The sequence below is a fragment of the Polypterus senegalus genome, chromosome 11 (genome assembly GCF_016835505.1).
Source record: "Polypterus senegalus isolate Bchr_013 chromosome 11, ASM1683550v1, whole genome shotgun sequence".
NCBI lineage: Eukaryota > Metazoa > Chordata > Cladistia > Polypteriformes > Polypteridae > Polypterus > Polypterus senegalus.
In genome coordinates, this window is record NC_053164.1 from 78,881,837 (window position 1) to 78,904,259 (window position 22,423).

The 22,423-nt window shown below is 38.8% G+C and overlaps 1 protein-coding gene across 2 annotated transcripts; it reads right to left on the reverse strand.

Annotated features, from left to right (window-relative positions):
- Positions 1-1,531: 1,531 nt before the first annotated feature.
- Positions 1,532-20,733, reverse strand: LOC120539239 (putative transcription factor Ovo-like 1). 2 transcript variants are annotated; one of them, XM_039769115.1, is made up of 4 exons: positions 20,272-20,733; positions 11,112-11,314; positions 8,707-8,893; positions 1,532-4,471 (listed from the first exon to the last, which is right to left on the reverse strand). In XM_039769115.1, the coding sequence occupies exons 1-4, from the start codon at positions 20,369-20,371 to the stop codon at positions 4,176-4,178; spliced, it is 786 nt and encodes a 261-aa protein (XP_039625049.1). In that variant the 5' UTR covers positions 20,372-20,733; the 3' UTR covers positions 1,532-4,175. The 2 variants fall into 2 exon arrangements, with proteins under 2 accessions (XP_039625049.1, XP_039625050.1); XM_039769116.1 differs by having other exon boundaries at positions 11,112-11,311; positions 20,272-20,732.
- Between the last annotated feature and the right edge of the window lie 1,690 nt (positions 20,734-22,423).

Here is a 22,423-nt window from a genome sequence, read left to right on the forward strand (position 1 = left end):
TTTGAGTCACACCATTTAACAATTTCTTGATTAGGTTCCTATACTCCTCCTCCTGCCTACTCCTGATGCAGCCCACGATAGCAGTGTCTTCAGTGAACTTTTGCACGTGGCAGGACTCCGAGTTGTATTTGGAAGTCCGATGCATATAGGCTGAACAGGACCAGAGAAAGCACAGTCCCCTGCGGCGCTCCTGTGTTGCTGACTAGAGTGTCAGACCTGCAGTTCCCAAGACGCACATACTGACGTCTGTCTGTAAGACAGTCCATGATCCATGCCACCAGGTATGAATCTACTCCCATCTCTGTCAGCTTGTCCCTAAGAAGCAGAGGGTTGGATGGTGTTGAAGGCAATAGAGAAGAAACATAATTCTTACAGCACTACTGCCTCTGTCCAAATGGGAGAGGTTCGGTGTAGCATATAGATGATGATATCCTCCGCTCCCACCTTCTCCTGGTATACAAAAATGCAGAGGGTCGAGGGCGTGGCGGACCTGTGGTCTCAGGTGGTGAAGCAGCAGTCGCTCCATGGTCTTTATCACGTGATGTTAGAGTGACAGGCCGGAAGTCATTCAGCTCACTAGGACGTGATACCTTTCGGACTGGGGTGATGCAAGATGTTTTCCAAAGCTTCGGGACACTATTGCAAGGTGTAAATTATCCATCCATTATCAAACTTGTTTACTGTACTTCAGGGTTGCAGCAGTCAGAGCCTAATTCAGCCACATCAGGTGCAAGACAGGAATCAACCAATTCTTTAAGGGGTCTACTCATTATTGACAGGCTGCTTTAAAGAAGTTAATCAGCCTTATATACTTTTTGGAGTGTGTGAGGAACAAAAAACACATGGAAAGCATGGAGAAAACAAAAAACAGAACACGGCCAATGTCGGCATATTGGACAATAATAAAATAATTGTAAATAGTCACATTTATATGACACTTTTCTAACTACTCAAACTGCTTTACTTTACATGCACAGTAGGGGAGCCACTGCAACCACCATCAATGTGCAGCATCCACTTGGATACTTCAACAGCACCCATTTTGTACCAGTACATTCACCACGCATTAGCCATTAGGTGGTAAAGAGGTGAGAGAGATAGTTAGCCAATTAGAGACGGGGGTGATTAGGGAGGCCAAGATGGATAAAGCCATGAGGGGGTACTTTAACCAGGACGCCCAGGGATCTATGACCACAGAGAATCTGGACCTTGGTTTTATGTCTCATGTAAAAGACAGAGACAATTTTTACAGCACAGTGACCCAGTCATTACACTGGGGCAGTGGGATCCACACACCGACTACAGGTTAGCGCCTCCTGATGGCCTCACCAACACCTTTTCCCGGAGCAATTGAAGCTTTTGCTGATTGGTCTCACATCTGGAAACTGGCCAGCCCTAAAGATGCTTAGCTTCAAGTGGATTGCCTATTCTGACATGTGGGTGGTATGGCTGCTAGCACAGCAGAAATAGCCGCTGTGCCAGCCAGGTATAAATTAAGCTTCTATTAAAAAATAATCTAGACACAGGAGTTGAGTTCATTAGAAAAAACACCATTTTAATGACTTAGTTGCCTTAACCAAGGCTGAGAATCCATGAATCCCTGTAAACATTAGAAACAGCAGAACCAATACAACATTTTAAAATCTGTACATACAGTATATCACAATGGCCTACTTTTTAATATATTTTATATACACACACAGTAGTTTGGCTGTATTACAAAATAGAAAAATATACTAATTACATCCAGTGTTTACAGTTACATAATAGAAAAGAATCCACTTTTTCCAGGTAGGCCCTTGGGACTACATTTTTAAGGTAAGCTAAAATCACTGAAATTTGCTGACATTGAAGAAGAATTGTACTGTCTTCCAACATTCATTCTTGCATTTGCACCAAAGCAGCACAATAGGACAAACACAAAACAAAACAAAACACTTGGGTGACAAATTACTCCCCACTTATAACAAGGAGCAGCTTTTTTTCCATTGTGTTTTAATGTGAGTATTTTAAGATCTAAAGTGTCCATGCTAGAAAAAAACAAAACAAAGAAAGATAACCAAAACATATACATTTTAGCTTGTAATATTTTACAGCCCCAAAATAAATATTCAGATTCAATAAAATTTTTAAACTCTGTACAAAAAGAGAGAAGTATATGCCTCATTTTAACAACTAAACTCCCCGATTATTATTTTTTTTTTTTAACCACACACCCTTTAGCATATTGTTCCAGTTTGAACCAGACACTGCAAATCCTGAAGAGCAGATGCTTAAGGCTTTTATTTTTTTTTTTTTTTTACTGCTCAAGGAGTGTCTTATTTGAGCACCTTAAGCAATTTACCCAGTGAAATGTAGAAAAACAAGAAGGAAAGAAAGTCTATAAACAGGCTGGATGTGGTTAACGCACTCCGAACAGGAATGGAGAAACAAAATGAACATTTTCTTGCAATAGTTCACTTAAATATAATACAATCCTTTGCCTACTTATTAAATACAAAAAAAAAATTACCTTTTGTCTCGTATGGTCATAAAAAAAAAATAAAATCAATTGCTTGGAGTCTTCGGGACTCATGTTATATTTATTTTTTTCCTTCCCTATATTTACATCGAATATATATGTACATGTGTCCCTTTATTTAATCAAACAATGCAAATATCAATTCCCTTACTTTCATCACAAGTTTCTAGTCTTATTTAATTCATTAAGAATTATCCCTGAGCGCAAGACGGTTGCAGTTACTCATGCCAATTCTGCAATTGTTAATAAACAATCGTCCGGCCTCAGCAGAACCTATTAACAGAGCACTGTTTTGATGACCCACCCCTTCTAAGCCCAAACCCCCCAGAAGGGAGGATGTTAATAACCTGATGTGGTGCTCCTTGAAGTTCCTCAAGTGCTCCCCGTCTATAGTCTTGTCAATAAGCCTCTCAGTTCAAGGGCTCCCAAGAAAAGCAAAGCCGAAGCAACTAATGTAATGATGAGCAGAACAAACAGAGTGAAGTATTTAAATGTTTAAATGCTCTGGGGTTCACAATATCTGACATTCCTGACTAAGTTTGTCATTGTCCCTTTTTAATTGAATGTCCAATTATGCCTGTACAAGTAGGTAATAGACTGCAAATGAAGCAGCTGTAGAGTAAACTAGGACTTTGTTTATTATATATGGAGAAATTACTGGAGCTCCTAGCTGTGCTTAATGTACTTAAAATATGGTCATCCACCTACAGCTTTTGACAAGGTTACTTAAATAGAACCTTACACACACTCATGACTGCATTAAAAATATGCACAAGAAGTTCAATACCCCAATAAATTATAAGCACAAACACATTCAAGTTATGGCTTTTGCCATAGAGAAAAAACATAATTGACCACAAAACAAATAAAAGTAAACCCAACCTGTGCAGATATGATGGTCCCACTGCCTCTTCTGCCTGTAAAAGGAGGGGCAGCCATTCTGCACAAGAACAACTTTTTCACATCTTATGGATAAAGTCTGATAGAAGTAGACAAGCTGTAAATTACAGAAAAATGAGCACAAAGATCTTCATGTTTTAAATTATGATGCCACCTTAGTACACCAGAATTGCCACTTGCTTGATATTTGCTCCCTATAAGCCTTTACCCTTTATTTAAAAGAATAAATAAAAGCATTATAACAGAAAGACCTAGAGAACTAATGACTAAGCTATGGGAAGGATAAATTGCCCCAAAGATTTCAGGCAATAAAAGGCACATGGATTTCTGAAAGTAATTTTTCAAATGTCGGCACTTGTCATAATTTTGTAAAATAAATATTTGAGTCTTTAAATCCCTTTTTACTGGTCATTCTCCTTAAGAGTCTCTCTATTAGCTTTTCAAGTGCTTTTCTCATATTAACTCCCCTAACACCACTCCCAAGTTTCCCCATCAAATGTGCAACTCTATTGTTGGCAACCCAAACTAATGATGTCTCCAAGAAGATGCTGCCAAAGTACGATCCAATCAGCACTTCAAGGGGCTGTTTAATGTTTATTAAGGGGCAACAAAAAATAATTAATGGGCAAAGTCTTTATAAAAATACAAAGAGTAAAAAGCACACAAAATGGGTTTAAAAAAAAAAAAAGAATGTGTGCAGGAAGTGATGGATGCAACCCCTGGTGGTGAAAAAGCCAAACACTCCCAGCGGCCCTCATTCTGGGCTTTCATTTCCAAGCATGAGTGGGGAGCCACAGTGCAGAGCAGCTGCCAGCTTCTTGGACGATTTACGCAGTAAAGGGCTGTCGGGGTGCGCCTCACGGATGTGCTTCAGTTGCGACTCCTGGCTGTCGGCAGTGTAACCGCACTCTTCACACACGTACAGTTTGGTGCGCCGCTCTTTGTAGGCATACTGCTGGACCACACCGTGAATCTTCTTGAGGTGCGACTCGAGTGAGCAGCGCTGTGTGAAGGCCTTCTCGCACAGGTTGCACTTATATGGGCGGACACCTGAAATGGGAGCAAGAAAAACATCAGAATAATGGCAATGTGGGGGTAAGTGTGTAACTAAGGTGAAAAAGTTGGAAAACCGGTGAAAACAGATGGAATTGCCATCATTTTAAAGGAACTTATTTATCACGCAGTCACTTTGAGCAAATAAAGAATCTGAATTTATGTAATGCCTTGTACAGTATCTTTATATACGTATAATACGCTACCATGGCTCTCCGTTTTTCTGTCCAGGATTTTAAATCACCTGTAGCTCGCAAACTGTTTAACCTATTGACCTGAAATTTGGTACACATATACTACATGATGTCTGCTGTCTGCTTTCGGGGTGATGATTGGACCTCCAAGGTTATTCCTCTTTTTATTTTTTATTTTATTTTATTATAGAATCATCTCTCGGTAGTGGCCAGCAGGGCGGTTGTGCGGTGCATACATATGGGCGCCATTCTCATTCCCTACCACCTTCGCCATCACTTCCCCTACCTCTTTATATCTTAAATCATTCTTGAGGCAAATTGAAGACTTAAGTGCCAGCTTAAGTGAAAAATTAAGGAAAATGTACTAAGTAATTGCAACACAAACACTGACGTAATCATTTTAAATGTGAAAAGATGCCAACAAAAAAAGAGAAGAAGCAGGCCGCTAGGGTGGAGAAGAGCTGCTCAGGAAGAAGCAAGTGCATCAACCTCCGAGCAAACGAATGCTAAATGTATGAAAACTATGAATGCTCAAGTCAAATGTATTCACTGCACGTTATCGTGCAGTGCGCCGTTACTGGTAGTGAATATTAGTTTACACTTTTACAATTGTATATTACTTTTTTTACAAACACACACACACACACACACACACACACACACACAATTGCAGGACAGGCAGGTTACATTATTTGCTCGGCATCACATAGTGGATCAGAAGTGACAATTCAACTGGCATCCCAATGCTTTAAAGTGTGAAGATCTTAGCCACCAAGCAAAATGATCAATGGTCTGCACAGCCAAAGTCAGATTCATTCAGCAACTGAAGAGGACTTTCTCAAGATGGAGACAGATGCTTTTTGGTGTCTCTTAGTACTCGTTACTGAAGGGCAGCATCCAAACATCAAAGAGATACATTTTGAGGAAGAAATGGAGAAACTGAATCCTCATAAAATATATAGTATATAACCTATCCCACCTAAAGAATATACAAAGTTATTAAAAACATTTACTTGCTTAGCAGACACTTATCTAAAGTGACTCACAAAAGAGGTCAACATAAAGGTCAACATAATCAAGTAACATCAGTCTGGGGACCGTTTGGGAACAAGCGTTACAGGACAAGGGCTCAAAATTGATTTCCACAAGTGAAGAGCTCAAAATAAAATAAGCAAGTTACATTTCTCAGATTTATAAAACCCACCTGCTATCACTTAGAAATTCACCAAACAAGTGAGTCTTCAAATACTCCTTGAACATATTGAGGGAGTCAGAGTTTCAATTGCAGGTGGGCAGCTCATTCCACCAGCCAGGAGGCGCACACAAAGAGAGTATAGACTGAGATTTGATGCCACACAATCACCAGATGCCATTCAAAAGCAGATCCGAGTGGATGAGAAGGAGCAGAGGACCTCATTATATTATATCTATACGACATCAACTTTTTATACACTATATATATATATAAAATTTAGGGTCACTCTCAATGTCTATTCTGTAGGCAGGCATCAAGTTTTTTAACTTAATACATGCCACTGCAGGAAGCCAGTGTAGTTATCTGAAGAGAATTATCTGTGCCCGCAATGGCTGGTTGAACACCAGAAATTTTATTGCAGGGTAAGAACTCTCGCCTCATGAAATGTTTGCTTTAAATCCTACTCCGGTCAATGCCTGTGTGCAGTCTGCACATCGTTTTTGTGTCTGTGTGAATCTCTCTCAAGGTTCTCCTCCCACATCCTAGGGACATGGGTATTAACTTTAAATTGTTTCTATTTGAGTGAGTATGGATGTGCGAGTGTGTGCCCTGTGATAGACTGGCACCTTAAAGCAAACACATCCTTCATCTTCAGCTACTTAGCTTAGACTGGCACTGTATATGGCAGAGTGGGTGACTCCTGACTAATGCTGTTGGGTTAGGCTCTAGAGCCCATTACCTTGTTTAGGCAACACTGGAAGACTGAAATAATGTATAAAAAGTTAAAGCTGAATCTAAAAAGGTTAAAGGGCCAAATCAAATTTCCCTAGGCATCCCTCCCCTTACAAACTGTGACCTTTAAAACAAAAAAATACCTTCCTTTCAGTCCACTCACTATATAATATAAAATTATAAAATTAAATGATTGATTCAAACAGTAAAGGGGCCAATGACTACCCAAAACTTTAAAGTACTACTTTAAAATATCTTTCGAGTATTTCCAAAATCATGGAAGGGCAATACATTACAGAAAATGCATCAAACAGCATAATAAGCAAAATATTTGTTATAAACAAAGTTTTTTTTTTTTTTTTTATTTCCAAATTTTAAAAACTGGAATTTTACCCTCTTCTATGAATTATTAAGTATTTTTAAGTATCTTTCTGATGCATTTTTTCAGAGGTCCTATTGGTGTCCTACTGATATGGTTCAACAAGAGGAGCACTTTCTGCTTGTGACCAACAATCTCAACACTACATACATGGCATGCTTTGGTATGTCTGCAGCTCAAATTATCTTCTTAATTAAAATGGGAATTTTAAAAAGATAAGATTTTAAGAACTGAACAAATTGAACCCTTAGGCTACTAGCTCTACGGTGATTTTTTACATATACTGTACATTAAAAACTCGAGTTAATAAGATTGTCCTTTTCCCTTTCTATGACACCACAATGGTTGTGTGTGAGCTCAGCCCTGACTTGAGGCCAACAAATTTCTATACTCACCCACAGAAGGTAAGCAATATGTTCAGTTGTTGAGTATTCAGACTTGTCTTCATACTACATTTATCTTAGAAATGCATCAACATGCTTTGTGTAGATGATGAGTTTTACCTTGAGAACTGTCAGTCAGTCAGTCAGTCATTGTCCAACCCTAGCTACAGGGTCAAGGGGTCTGCTGGAGCCAATCCCAGCCAACACAGGGCGCAAGGCAGGGCACACACACACCAAGCACACTAGGGACAATTTAGGATCGCCAAAGCACCTAACCTGCATATCTTTGGACTGTAGGAGGAAACCGGAGCACCCAGAGGAAACCCACACAGACACGGGGAGAACATGCAAACTCCACACAGGGATGACCCGGGAAGTGAACCCAGGTCTCCTTACTGCGAGGCAGCAGTGCTACCTATCTCGAGAACTGTTTCAACACAATTACATATTCTAATTTACTGCATAAATTTAACTTTTTTTCATTAATATTTGTATGTCCAATTAGAGTACTTACCAACTATTCTGCTTTACTGAGTTAAACCAAAAATTTTAAGACAGGTACATAAGCTAATGAAACAATCTGTTGCTAGAAATACCATAACTTACGGCTCATCAAGATGCAATACCAGTATGTCACATAAATCAGGGTCTAAAGTTAGTAAAAGAGGTAAACTGGCCTGAACAATAATGCAACAGACAAACCAATGCTTAAATTTATCCAGAGAAGCCTGTATTTAAGTCCGACAGACAGGAACAAATGTTTATAACAAGACACACAGACCAATGGCCAGTATTTCTTATTATAAATGTGGCCTACGTAAGCATAGCTTGTCAATGGTCAGGTCCCCAGCCCGTCTACGTTCTAACCTAACATGCTGCCTACCATAGACTTGACAAAGGAAGTAAAAAAAAAAAAAAAAAGATTTTCTTCTCCTCAAAGTTTGAATCCCAATTATGCTTACAATGGATTAAGTCACTGACATTAGACCACAGAAGTAGGCAAAGACAAAAATAATTTGTGGGGGACCAAAACCTAAATTTACACATGCACAGAAAACAAAAATAACATTTTTGCTAATTAAACAATGTTAATCTTTTAACAGCAATCAACAGCACAGCCTTAGATTAGGGTCTGCCCTAATGGTTATAAAAACTGATATTTAACATGGAGTTGCCAAGTAGACTATTATAACAGTGGACTCGACCAAGAGCATTTAAATTATCATAACTAAAGGCCTTGTGCAAGCATGTCTGCATGTAGCTGTGGATCTAGGCAGGATGTTTCAAGATCAATACAGCAGTCAGTTGACAGAAAATGAGAAAGTGGACACCTGAAAACTTTGTCTTACCGGTGTGGGTGCGGACATGTCTTTTGAGGTCGAAGGTGTCATTAAACCCTTTACTGCAGTAGGGGCACAAATGCCTCTTCATGTCAACATGACACTTCATATGGCGGTTCAGCATACGCTGGTACTGGAAGGTCTTCTGGCAGATATGACAGATGAAAGCATCTGTTGGCAGCTCCCCACTGGTTACCTGTTCAAAGCCACAGAATAAGAATTAATTGAAATGCTGTAATCTTTTCATGGGCTCCTCTTCCTTAGTGATAATTGTTTTATGAGTGAATACACATCTGGATCTACAACTGGTGAGCAGATAAAGCTGAACTTGCATTACGCGACTTCTAGTCATGGGGTATGTCGGACTTGCTAACTGCAGTTGCTGATCTCATCAGCAGACCGTGTCAGTTTAAATGACTGAAAATAACTGGGCATGTCAAATTTGCCAATTTCTCAGTGCAGATGTGTTTGCGTCTTTGTGTCAAAGCCAATAATGTGCTGCCTGAAGGAGCTGGTGTTCTATGAAGGGTTAACAGGTACGATAAGTTCAGCCGCAGTCTTGGCCATTTTTTTTTTGCCTAATTTTTCTATTTTGTCATGTTATGTAAAACTTGAGACATCACATAAGTCAGCTTCTTTCTGCCGGTGAGGTCCAAAACATCCATGTTCTTTTTTTCTCTTTACTTTATTATATGGATTGTAATTACAGATTCATTGGTTGTCAGCTCACGCACAGCCCACTCATATGACTAAAGACAAAATCAAACCTATGTGATTTTGTCATAGCGAGTCGCATACTAGTTGGACAGGCTTCACAGGAGCACACTGCTGACTCCCTCCGACTCACTTAAATTTTGTAAATTAAAGATACGACTGAAAAATCGCTGAAAAGTCATGAATGTGACATAGCCTTAAGTAGACATGGTTTGCAGTTCTATTGTCAAATGTTTGCCACTTAACAGAAATATGCCCCTCCTCACCAGTCAATGTCCCATGCACATTGGTTTGAAATCTACACTTTATGCCCTTATTTTCTCATATACTCCACAAAGAAGTTTTAATGAACAATATATGGTCTGATCTTTGTTTAACAACCACATCCATGCTTGTGCAGCTGGTGTTTTTGCTTTAATAAAGAAGTGCAAGCTACATTCAGCATTCCTTCTATAAGCATTATGTACAGCTTGGAATGGCTAGTAGGCTTTGAAATCCCAAAGTAATTATTCAGTGATTTTTGTCTCACTCATATTTCTATTCAAATAGTAGACAAGCTGTATTAAAATTGTCAAGTAAGGTTAATATTCATATTCTGAGCCACTGCCTCAGGTGCTGAAGCACTGATTGGTTGGCATTTATGCTTTGCCCATCTCTAAATAATAATAATTTTTTAGTGAAAATATCTCTTAGAAATGGCCTGATCTGTATACCATCCAAGAACATTTGGTAAACCTGGAGAAAAAGACACATGGAGATCTATGGGAGTATTGTGTAAAATAATAATTTATTAGAGAGGGAGACTACTTTGAACATACACATTAGTCATTAGCATGTATTAGGTGGATTATTATTTATTGAAATGTTCATTATATAGAATTGAATACTTATTTATTAGGTTTAAACTGCTGGTCATTCAGGGACTTGAAGTGACTTTCACTTTACTTTCTCCTTCCTAACTCCATTCAAATATATATCATTAACTAACAGTTTATTAAAAAAGCAAATATACTTTAATAATATTATGACATTCCCCATTTTATAAATAACCTTCCAACATACAAAGGTACAACGATATGAACTATATTCAGGCTGTAACCACTGACAATAGGCTATTGAAAGCAGAGATCCATCTTATTTATGTTTTCTTTCCCGATGTCAAAGAAAATTGGGAAAACTCAGAATGGCTTCAAGCCCATGTTATGTTTGCTCACAATAATTAACTCAGATTCTTAAATAAATATAGCATAACATTGTCAAACTGATGTCATTCATTTCAGAGTTGTGTGGAGATGAAGCTCATCCTGCTACAACTGAGCAGAAACCAGTCCTGGGTAGACTGCCAGTACATAGCAGGGCCCGCTCACACACACCCCTACATGAAAGTGCAATCACATGCCATTCTAGTCACTTTCCATATAATTATGCAACCAGAAAAACCTTTAACATTTTGAATTTCTCCATGATGTGTGTGGCAGGATTTATATTTATATTTAGATTATTAAATGGTCCATACCAGCAGTAATAAACCAAATAACCTTCAATAGACTGAACAGGTCTGGGGTTCTTGGCTAGGCTTACAAATGGTCGCAGTAAATGTAAAGAATTTGTAGTCAAAATCTGAGTAACCCACTGTCGTTTTTTTGAGTGCATCTACCCACATGACCAACATAGAAGGAAAGAACTTATAAATATTTTACCTTGATTTTTGAACGAATATATGTGTTGTCTTTCTTTGTGGGTGTATTGCTGACCTCCAACAGTTCACTTGCTCCCTGAGCAGCACGTAAAGGCAGCTCTGCTCGAAAGGCCAAATCGCACAGGTCACTGGGACGTGTTGAGAGGCACAAAGCAGTTTCTGCAGGACTTGCTTCTGACTCTTCAGCATACAAGGAGAATCCTACTAAACAAAAGAATGACAGTATAGTTACATGCAAGCACTCCAACACCAAACAGCTGTCTCAACCAACAGAGAACATCTGAGAGCCTCAGCAGCTAAAGCAATGTGCACCAAGTTGAGAAACTTTGTCAGGTAACTTAAAATTAGCCCTTCTACAATCCTCAATAATTTCTCCTGTTTAATTGAATGAATTTAATACATCTAATTATATATAAAGAACTCAATTCTCTGAACTAGACTAAAGGTTATGGAAAATGGATAGATGGAGTTTTTGATGCTGAAAACTTTGGATTGTGGGAAAATGACTTTATTGTACAATATATCAATCAAGAGTAGTTGTACAGAAAAAATGATATTGGCATTATGTAATTTTGCAGATGCTATATATTATATTACATAACATTGTAACACATACAATAACAGTCTATCCTGGTGGCATCATAAACCAGTCCATAACAATTATAATGTTGTATATTACATATACACAGACATACAGTACACTATCTCTATATATTGTGTATATATATATATATATATATATATATTGTGTATATATATATTGTGTATATATATATATATATATATATATATATATATATAGTGTATATATATATATATATATCCGATGTCCGTTCGTATGTCTGTCCACTTTTCATGAGAGAATTACATAACGGATTTAGATTGTCATAACGGATTTAGATTGTTTTTTTCCTATAATTTGCTTGAACATCCCTGTTGATTTTGCGACTTCTCTCATTGCACTAAGTATCATATTTCGCTTGTGGTACCAATTTATTTGCATGAATCTGAGAGACATACAGCGGGCCAATGGAAAGGGGCAGGGAAGTGTGACGTCAGGAGTAGGGAGCCAGGCAGGGCCCTCCTCGCTGTCCTGTTTCACTTCTATGTGGGTGGAACTGTGGGGCACGGCTAGTATAGTAAAATTTATAAATTGCCTGTTTTAAATGTCTAAAAGGTTTTTTTAATGAACTACTAAGGGACTTAGGGCGCCCTGCTCACTTTGTTCACCTAGAAACCCTTCCCCAGACGGGGTGCGCTATGCGCCAGCCACTTCACATCTCTGCCTCTTGCGTTGTGAAGAGGGGGGCTGAATGTACGCTAAGGAGATGCGGTTGCTCCTCCGAAACCCCCTCTTAAACGGTGATACAATGGGAAACAAATACTTTTTTTTTTTACCTCCTCTATGCTCGATCAGCTGGCTTGCTGCTGCTGTTGCTGCTTGTGCCGTGCTACGTAATCTGCATGTCACGCAACGCTTCAAACATTTAAAAACCTGCACAGCGGCTGTCCTCCTTGTCTCATAGGACATTAAAGTGTCTCCGAGAAAATCATGTCTCGACCTAAGATTTTTTTATATAATAGAGAAACTATGTCACCTAATGTGCATTGTTGCCTTCCATGGAGCTGATATACCTTCTACCCCACCATAAGTAGATGGAAAATGGGCAGATAGGTTCAGGAATTGTAGGTACCAACATGAATAAAAGGGAGTAACTGACTATAATTAAAATACATTTAATAATTAAGTATTGTTTACAGCTTTGTCCTCTGCACACACTTAAATATTTAAAAAAAAATTTTCCAGTTAACCAGAGGCAGAAGTATTAATAAATATTTAAAAAATTAATTTCCCCTTGGGATTAATAAAGTATCTATCTAATATCAGTATCAGCTCATAATAATTCCAACAAAAGCCAAGTTTAATTCAAAGTTTTGTGAGTGTGACTAATAGAAAGTGAACGAGAGCACTGCAGATAAACCAGTACACCATAAATATTGTATACTGAAACAGATTTTTAGTTCTGGTGGACTATTGAGAAGAAACTGAAAATAACAAAAAAAATAAAGTAAGGAAAGATGCTTTGTAAATACTCAGCTCTTTAAGTTAATAGGCAACATAGGAACATTACAATCTACTAAATACAAGTAATATAGAAGATATAGAATATATAACATGACAAATAAGAATATCTGTTTTTTATCCCAAACTGCGTATTGAACTCAAAATAATAATTTTTTATTTGGCACAGGGGAAAATGTCAACTGCTCTAACTTTAATTTAGCAAGATCATCTCTTACTGTATAATGCTTACTAGTAACACTCATTTAGATTCTGCATGTGATTAAGGGAGAGTCACTGAGGCACACTCACTATTGTGAGTTTTCTCGTGTTTCGAGGCTTCTGGATCTGCTGCAGCAAGTGAATGGCAAGCAGAAAAAAGAAAAAAACAAAAAAAAAAAACAAAAAAAGGCCTGCGGTGACACACAGCAATCTTCAAGTATGGAATGCTGACCCCAGGTGGATTGCAAGGGTGGGAACTTTGCGTAGGAGGCTTGGTCCTGCCCCTATTATGCATTCTGGGTGGGTCTTTGCTATTGTCCACACACTGGCATGACCAGCTTATTTCCTTGTAGCTGTGCACTCCGCCCTGTTGTGCAGGTCAGTCCTGCCAAGCAAGGGATCTACAGTGACACGACAGCTCTTATTAAGCTAACTGAACCACCCTGGCAACTGGTTTTTCTATCCACTGCTCCGCTTTCTTTTTTTCTTTGCATTGTTCACCCAGGTTTATATAACAGAGGGTTAGTTGTAGTTTATTTATACACACATATACATACACACTATATATAAACATATACCCTTATCTTGAAATAGTTTTCTGCATGAGCTCAGCAAATGGAAAAGGTACTGATTGAGCAGTCAAAGGGCTCTGTCCTGCTAGAAACTGTTGACTAAACTTGATGATGGGTTTCAAACAGGCCATGGCGCATTTACACTGCTCTGGAGAGAAGTCGGCAGAGGCACCTCAGTTGACAAGATGCAGGAAATCAAAGGCTAGAGGAAGCACAGAAGCACAATTAAGCAGTTGCTTAGCAGTTAATCTTAAATCTACAAATACAATCAGAGTGGCCTACACAAATAGCCACTTTGCCCTTGTATCCTTTGAAAATCTGGTGCACTCAGTTATTATTTGGAGTTTCATTTCAAATCATCCAACATGTGGAATAGTGCCTATTGGCATCCTTGGCACTACTTCATAAATCTGACTCAGTCTTGGAGTTAAAGGTAAATGCTTAATGTTCGTATACTCCTTGTGCACACAAATCCAGGGCTAAGTACAAATGAAAATTTCCGCCAGGTCTAAGAGAACACAACACATTGACTTGGACTCCCATCAACCCCCACACTAGATACCAACTGTTTTGCCAGAGGTCAGCATTTCCAATGATCTCTCATCTTCCTTGCATTGGAACAATTCCACACACATTAGCCTAGTAGCGCTTACGTCTCCAAGGTAGGGCCTGGCAGTGCCTTCTTTTAAAATCTTTCATTAACTTACAGACAACTAAATCTACAGAAGAAGAAATAAAATCAAGTCTCTACAGAAGAGAAAAGTTGAATATTGATGGATGGACAAAGGAGTTAAAACACTACAGCTGCAGTGGATACTGCCAAATGCTGAACAGTCATCTGGTAACCTTTCCAGTCTGTTTGCACAAGTAACTTTTAAGCAATGTACAAATATAAGAAATCCTATCAGGCACAGATAGGATCTGCTAAAGTCAAGACGGACCTCTCCACATACACACATGAAGCTGGTTCCTTAGTTTGAGATTTTCTATCTCTTTAAATCATGAATAGCATTCAAGACTGGATAAGGAAGATGTGAATTAGAAGGTAATAAGTTACTCATAAAAGAGGGCAACAGCCAGCAATATCTACAAGGCCTACCCAATACTGAATCCACTGATTAAGCTGCCTCTAGGCCACACTGTCCACTTGGAAGTCCTTAGAGGCCTGCACTTTGCCCAGATAAGCTTCCATTCTCCTCAGGATTTGATTGCCTCATCTAATATATCAACAGTTCAATGTAAGTTAGCTATGGGCACATTTGCTTTCTGCTCTATAAGGCTCACAGTAGTGCATACAGGCTGACATCTCTGCAACTTTTTTTTGGTGAGACAAAGGGTAGGTTATGACTCTGTGAACCTCAACTTGTTTTGCTGTTGGGTTGGATGTCAGTCAATTGATTCTATTCTGCTTATACTGGCCACTCCAGAAGCTAGCTTGCCCAGTATTCTTTTTTTTTTGGGAACATATAAAAAAATAACTCCAGAGAAGGCCACAGCAATCCTATTGAAATATAAGACAAATAGAACACAATTAAATCTGATAAAATCTAGGAAACCAAAAGGCAGTTATAATTTACAAAAGGTTCAAATATGAAAAACAAAAGTGCTGGTAAATGTTTCTAGGTGATCTTGGTGCAACAAGTCCTTTATACCTCATCACATATCTAAGGAAATCCCGTGCAGAATGTTAGACTTCTACTATTTAACAGTGGAGCTGTCTCACAGAGTAGTTTAAGGATTTTTTATTTTTTAAGATATAAAGATTTAAAATAACTGATTGGTGCTACTAATTGTTTTTTCAGTTTTTGAACTATGCTCTAAAGCTATGTTAGAAGTCTTCCCAACTAAATGAAACCCTTGTCTGGAGTAATGCAGTTAGATTTACTTGGCAGTGCTCCTCTCCTCATCAGTTCTGCTGCCCGAGTGGTATATCACTTTTAATGACAGCAAACCTCTGTACAACTTAGTGTATCGACTCATCTTCACCTTGTAAGTCTCTTGAGGTGGGACTCACCTAAAGGTTATTATATTAAAACTGGGTCCTGTTGATTATTTGCAGCCAAACTAGGAAATAAACGTTTTGCGGTTATTGACTATCAAATTTTTCCCACTGATTAAAAGTGCCTTGAAAAGCACTATTTACTGCAAAGATGTTTTAACTGTTAGGAGACAGAGCTCAAAAACTGCAAAACAGAAAGAAAGAAATAATTGAATATATTAAACACAAATAGCCTCAGTCATTTCAGAAGAATACGTGTGGTATAGTGGTTTTTGCTTTTGCTTCATAGCTTCAGTATTCTGTGTTGAAATTCCGACCTGTTCACTGTTAAGATTTCATTTCCTTCACACGTGTCTGTATTTTGTCTGCAGGTACACAAACCTTCCTCCCATATCCCAAAGACGTTGGCGGACTGGTGAGTGACTACAGTGAGTGTAAGATGCACATAAGTGAGGGATTCCAAAAACTGACCTATGTCTTGTTTGGGGTTGGTTCCTGTCTTATATCAGTGTTAGGTTTCTCCCTACCAAAATGTGGATTCAGAAAATAAAAAAACGTTTCATTTAGATTCCTATTCATATTGTAAAACATTATTTTGCTTACTACAAAAATTAACAGTTGGAAATAAATGCTACAATAATAACTAATAAGGACAATAAGTAAACTGCTGAGAAATAGTAAGCATTCATTGCTATGGCACTCCTGTAATGTATTATTTTATCTATTTTCTGTACTCCCTTTTTCCCCCCGAAAGGGAGCTGGAATGTGCATTTGATCAGCAGCTGGGCACTTGATACTCTTCCAAAAATGTGGCACACAAGTTAGCCATTTACACAATATTGCAGAAATGAGCCTTGAATTTCCTGAATGTTTAATACATTTTGTGCCAGTCTTAACATGTTGCCTTCTTAGGTATCAATGTAATGGAAGTCTTAAACTTATATTTACAAACAAAGCCATTTATAAAGGGGCAACACACTGGCACAGTGATAGCACCACCACTTCACAGTAAGAGACTGGGGTTGTCCTGCAGTGTTTCTTGTGTGCAGTTTGCAAGTTCTCTGCATGTTCATTTCTCCATGTAGGTTTCCTTCCACAGTCCAAAGGCTATGAGGGTTAGATGAATTGCTGTTGTTAAATTGACCCTAGTGTGTGCATGTTTGACCTGTGATGCACTGGCACCCAGTCTGGAAGTTGTTACGGCCTTTAGATCAATGATTATTGGAATAGGCTCTAGCTACCCGTGATCCTGCCTTAGATCAGCAGGTTAGGAAGATGGAAGGACAGATGGTAGTTAAAAGATGAACTTTTGGAAGACAAACTCCCTACAAGTACAGAGAAGCTTAGGATGTGCTATTTCCCATAAGGTATTGATGATTACAGTTCTACAAACAATGTATTCTGTTCAGAAGTACAGGGAGGTATTCATATTTCACAACATAGCGTGTTGAGAAACTGCCAACAGGTATATAATCAGGTAAGCAAATAAATGCCATACTGGAGAATTTCTTATATTCATGAGGTTCCTTTGCAGTTGTTAACTTAGCTTCATTTGCATAGTTTATGTTTTCCTTGTATTCCTATATACTAAAAACATATTTGCTTCATCCCTTGTTATTAGTGTACTATAATGGTGGTATCTGGATTTAACTGCTTTTTTCCTGTGTGTCATTTTATTATGTCTATGATTATTTTCAACCATCCATTTTCTGAGCCTGCCTAGTCCATTATAGATTTGCAAGGTGCTGGGGTTATCCCAGCACCACCTAAAGCAAGGCAAGAACTAACCCAGGAAGGGACATCAGTCTGTTATAGGCACACTCGCTCATAACAAGCCAAATGTAGCTGTCCCACTTGATGTATATGGAAAGAAGCGAATCCCAAGAAAAGCCACTGATATGATGTGAATGTGTAGACTCCACACACAGTGCCAGGTCAGGATCTGAAACACTAAACTCTGGTGCCCACATCCACTCATTACAGGTAAATTTAGGATTTACCCCGAGTGTCTTTAGGATGTGATACAACACTGGGGTACCAACAGAATAACCATGTGGACATATAAATAGCCTGCAAAATTCAGACAAACAGTGACCACTAGGTTTGGAATTTAAATTAAGAACTGACAGCTGCACCCTTCCACTGAATATATTATTTTTTTCACATTAAAATGTGTTCAACTGCTGTAAGTTTATATTTATTTCTAGAATGTAGTATGTGTTTTCTTATTCGTTTATGTGGTGGGCAATCTGTGTATTGCTCTGTGGTGGTCTACTGAGAAGTGTACTACTTTAGATTAGTCAATCAATTAAATGTGAAAAGTGCTGTGTGATAGATATTATGTATTATTTTTACTATATAGCGCCTCCCCTTTTATCTGTCAATCATATAGCACTTTTCAAATATATCGCTATTATAAATAACCTACCCAGGCCAGGGGCTACACCAGCAGCAACCAGAATGATGCAAAGGTTCAAAATAAAGGTTCTAAAATGGCACTTCACTGAGATATGTGGCTCCTCATAGGACCATAGCTTGATAAAGAAGCATTTCTTTCTACAAAGGGTTCTTTGCATATTAAATTGGTTCGTTGGACTTTGAAAAGGTTCCTAATATGTGGAAAAATTAAAAAAAAAAGCTTTAAGGTATAGTAGGCTACCTATAGAAGGGTAGTAACAAATCAAGAAAACCTGAACTTGCCCCTTGTCATTGTATGCAGTACTTTTACAATAATGAACAATTTGGTATTTTATAAATCTGGCTATATATGGAGCCTGATAATGACCTCAATAAATACAAGATCTTTCAGGAACCTTCATGTGGATGGCTTTTTAGAGAACTAAAAATGGTTCCACTATGGCATCGTTTAGAAGAACTGTTCTGACACCTTTACATTTAAGAGTGGAGATGGGTTTTGAATAAATCACAAGGCCCAGAAAAAAAAAGTCCCATCTTGCCAGATTAGAGACACCAGTTAACCTGACAGCAGGTTATAACACAGTGGTGGCTGCAGAGCCCCCATGGATATCACCACAATTTGCATACAGTTAGGTTTTAACTAAATAAAGAACATTATCAGCCATGAAGATTAATTAAATTGAATGTGCTTAATACAGGAGCACAATGCCAAAGCAAAAACACCTGATGTAACTCTGATCTACAATGTTAAAATTTTGAAGGTTTGCTTATCAGTCCAGTTGTACTGGGGGACCATCTCAGTTTGTTCAAATTCTTTTTATGAAGTATTTTCCCAAATTGATAGGTCAGGTGAAAGTTGGCTGGAAGACAGGTTTTCAATTCATTATACATGAATTAAAGTGTAACTGGCATAAACTTACTTAGTAAACTTAATTAGAGACAAGCTTTTCAGTGTGTTTAGCCGGTATACAATGACAGACAAGAATATAACTATGACATTTTGACTGATAATATAATGCAACAAACGCAATTGAGAGGGAAACGTAAAAGCCCATTGTGTAAGAGTGTGTGTGTGTGTGTAAGTCGAAACGATGCTGGCATCTTTCCGAGAGAGCGGCCTGGTTCCGGGCCGGCTAGCGCCGCGCTGCACCTTGTCCTCCCGCCGCCGTGTAACAGAATCCGCCAGCTCTGTTTGCTGAAGGAGGCTTCCTAGCGCTCAGTCCGTTATTTTCCCCGACCCGATGTAAACATTAACCAGCAGCAGAGTTCAAACCCCGGCAATAAAGCGGCATTTTACAGCGGTCTTAGGCAAACACTAGATTGCACTCCTTTTAATCCAATGTTAAAGGCGTTAAGTAATTTCTCCAATTGCTCCAATTGTTCCCCTTTAAGGAGAGAAAGCACTTTTCGTCAAAATACTTTATTATAACTCGTTTTAAAAAATCCAAGTTTCGTTTTGCTTCCTGATCATACGCTCTGGCCTTAAAGAGAGGCTGCGTGTAGCCTATTAGTTAATTACAAAAACGCCGTTTAAAGTTCACTTTCAAATTTAAAATACCCACCTACCTACCTACCCACCCCCACCCCCAACACCATATACACACGCTAACACAGGGTAGTCGCCTTAGCGGGATTGCAGAAAATGCTTCATTAAGGCTTTAAAACTATATCCACTATTATTGTAGTTATATTTAAACTGAATAAATTAATTTAAATACAATCAGGCGTTTCTCTTAAATAACATAGCTGTTTATATGGTATATTCCACTAACCGACCTGTTCAGATGAAATAAAGCAATTGAAAAGCCGAAGACACGGTTGAGGTCTGAAGGTCACTCGTACAGTTAGCGAGAAAAAAAACGGAAAGTAAGCCATTCTTAACGCTCACCTGGAACATAAATTTCTCCTCGCTCCTCATCGGGTAACTCGCTCCAGTTTCTCGTCCCGGGCGAAACGCAAGGCTTCTTGACGAGGAACGCTCTGGGCATTTTGGTGAAGCTAACTGTTTTCTCCTCCGCCTGATTCTCCCTCGCACCTTCCCCTTCTCAGGTGCAGCTGAAATGAATGCGATAGCCGCGTCCAACGAGGAAAAGCGGAAAAAAAAGTTTCCAAACTTCTGGGCTTCTCGGGTGCCTCTCTTTACCTAATAACGGCTGTCGGACTGCCTCACTTTTCGTTTTATTCAAGCCTACAGTCTTGTTAACGCAAATTGTTGCGGTCGTTGTCACTCATGCGCGGGCAAACTCCCTGCCCTTTAAGTTTAACGGTGTCCTTTTACAGGAGGAAAGTGGCTTTAGAGCTCAAAGGGGATCCTGCTTGGCGATAAAAAGCAGGAAAATGTGGACGGCGCATGCGTTGAGAAATAACGGTGACATCCACCTATCAGTTACCTGCGGAACCGGTTTTCATTCCGCTTCGAGGTGGGAGCGTGCAGGACAGGAACAAAAAAAATGTCTGATCTGGAAAAAAATAGAAGGGGAGAGAGAAAGAAACAAGAAGATCAAGCAGTTAGATAGGCAACTACATCCAACATCTGTTGAGGTGATTGCTCAGGAGTTTCTTTTATCGATCATGTCTTTAAAATACTCGTAGGATAAGAGGGGGAGGGGAGACAGAAAAGGTATGTCTCCACACCTCCCTCCCCCAAAAATTCAAAATAAGTTCAGGACGTGTTGGTATTCCGTTGTAGCGAAGAGCCTAAGGAGACAATTATTTAGAAAGAGCGAGGGGGTGGTCAGTGGTGTAGGTTGAGTTTTTGCTTTACGGAATTACTATAAGACAACAATAATAAGGTATAAAAGGTAGACAATTCACTAGAGACGAAGGGAAACCGTAAGAAGATACGACGAACGAAAAAAGGCTGGTAGATGCACAGGTACACACGAATATATGAAACTCGCAAAAACAGTTAACTTGGGCATCCACCTTGCAAGTTGATTTGTTTATAAAGTTTTAAGACTCTTTATCGACGTGTCTCGCTAACGGCTTGTGGATTTACTCTCCAGTTTAAATATCATCAACACGTAAGGTTAATAAATGGCGAATTTCAATTGTGTCGCTCTCGTAGCTTTAATATATCAGATTAAAGATTTAAAATCGGGCGTTGTCGGCTTCCATGAAGGGAAAAGATTACATGGCATAGCGTTTGAATGTTCAAGCAGATTTACAGAAGCAGATATGTTCTTTTAAAATGAATAAACATACAGTGAGTATATGTATTTGCGCAGCAATGAGCCCTGATCATTCCTGGGTGTGCGTTTCAGTGAGGCATGTTGTCAACTCTGCCTGGTCCCATCCACAGGTTCCTTCCTGCCTTGGGCCTGATTCTGCCATCATAGGTTCCCAGAACGGCATTAAATGGGTTTGAGAAATTTGTCAGTAAGACTTTTTTTCTGTCTGTTTAATCTGATTTATACTATCCATGTTATACAATTTTTACATCTTTACATTAAACCCCGTTTTCAGCATCAAGATCTCAACATTTTTGAAACAGCATTAGTCCAGTTCAGCGGGTGTGGAGCCTATCCTGATATCATGTACTAGATAGATAGAAACTTTATTAATCCCAAATGAAATGGCAGGGTTACAGCAACAGACATAAACAAGCTCAAACATACATATAACAAAGAGCTGGGTGACTGCTGAGTGGCAGTCAACAACTAACCCGATATTCACATCATAGAGAGGACCCCAGAACATACAGTACATACACTACATAGATGGTTCTCAATATATGTGGAAGTAGCTTTTTTTTCAGATTTCAAAAAAAACAAAAATATATTGTAGTGCTTAGTGCGAAATGGAGTATTTTCTTTTTACATTGCTCTTTTTGGGTAGGTCACTATCTTTTAAAGGACAGCTCACTGTTTCTGCAGTAGATAGAATTTTTATGTGCCTTTGCAGACTTGTTGCTTCCTGGGCTCCCCTGCAGCTGGCTCTGAAGTTGCTCACTTTCAAGGTAGAATGCCATTTCATTTTGTTGGTGGCATATCCCAAGGCTGACACAACTTGTCATTGCCATTACAACATTAATAAAAGTG

Excerpts from the sequence above, each read along its gene's own strand:
- LOC120539239 (XM_039769115.1), bottom strand. The coding sequence starts at position 20,371 with ATGCCCAGAGCGTTCCTCGTCAAGAAGCCTTGCGTTTCGCCCGGGACG. Across the intron at positions 11,315-20,271 it reads AGGAGAAATTTATGTTCCAG|TAGGATTCTCCTTGTATGCT; the intron begins GTGAGCGTTAAG and ends TCTTTTGTTTAG. Across the intron at positions 4,472-8,706 it reads ACATGTCCGCACCCACACCG|GTGTCCGCCCATATAAGTGC; the intron begins GTAAGACAAAGT and ends CTCCCATTTCAG.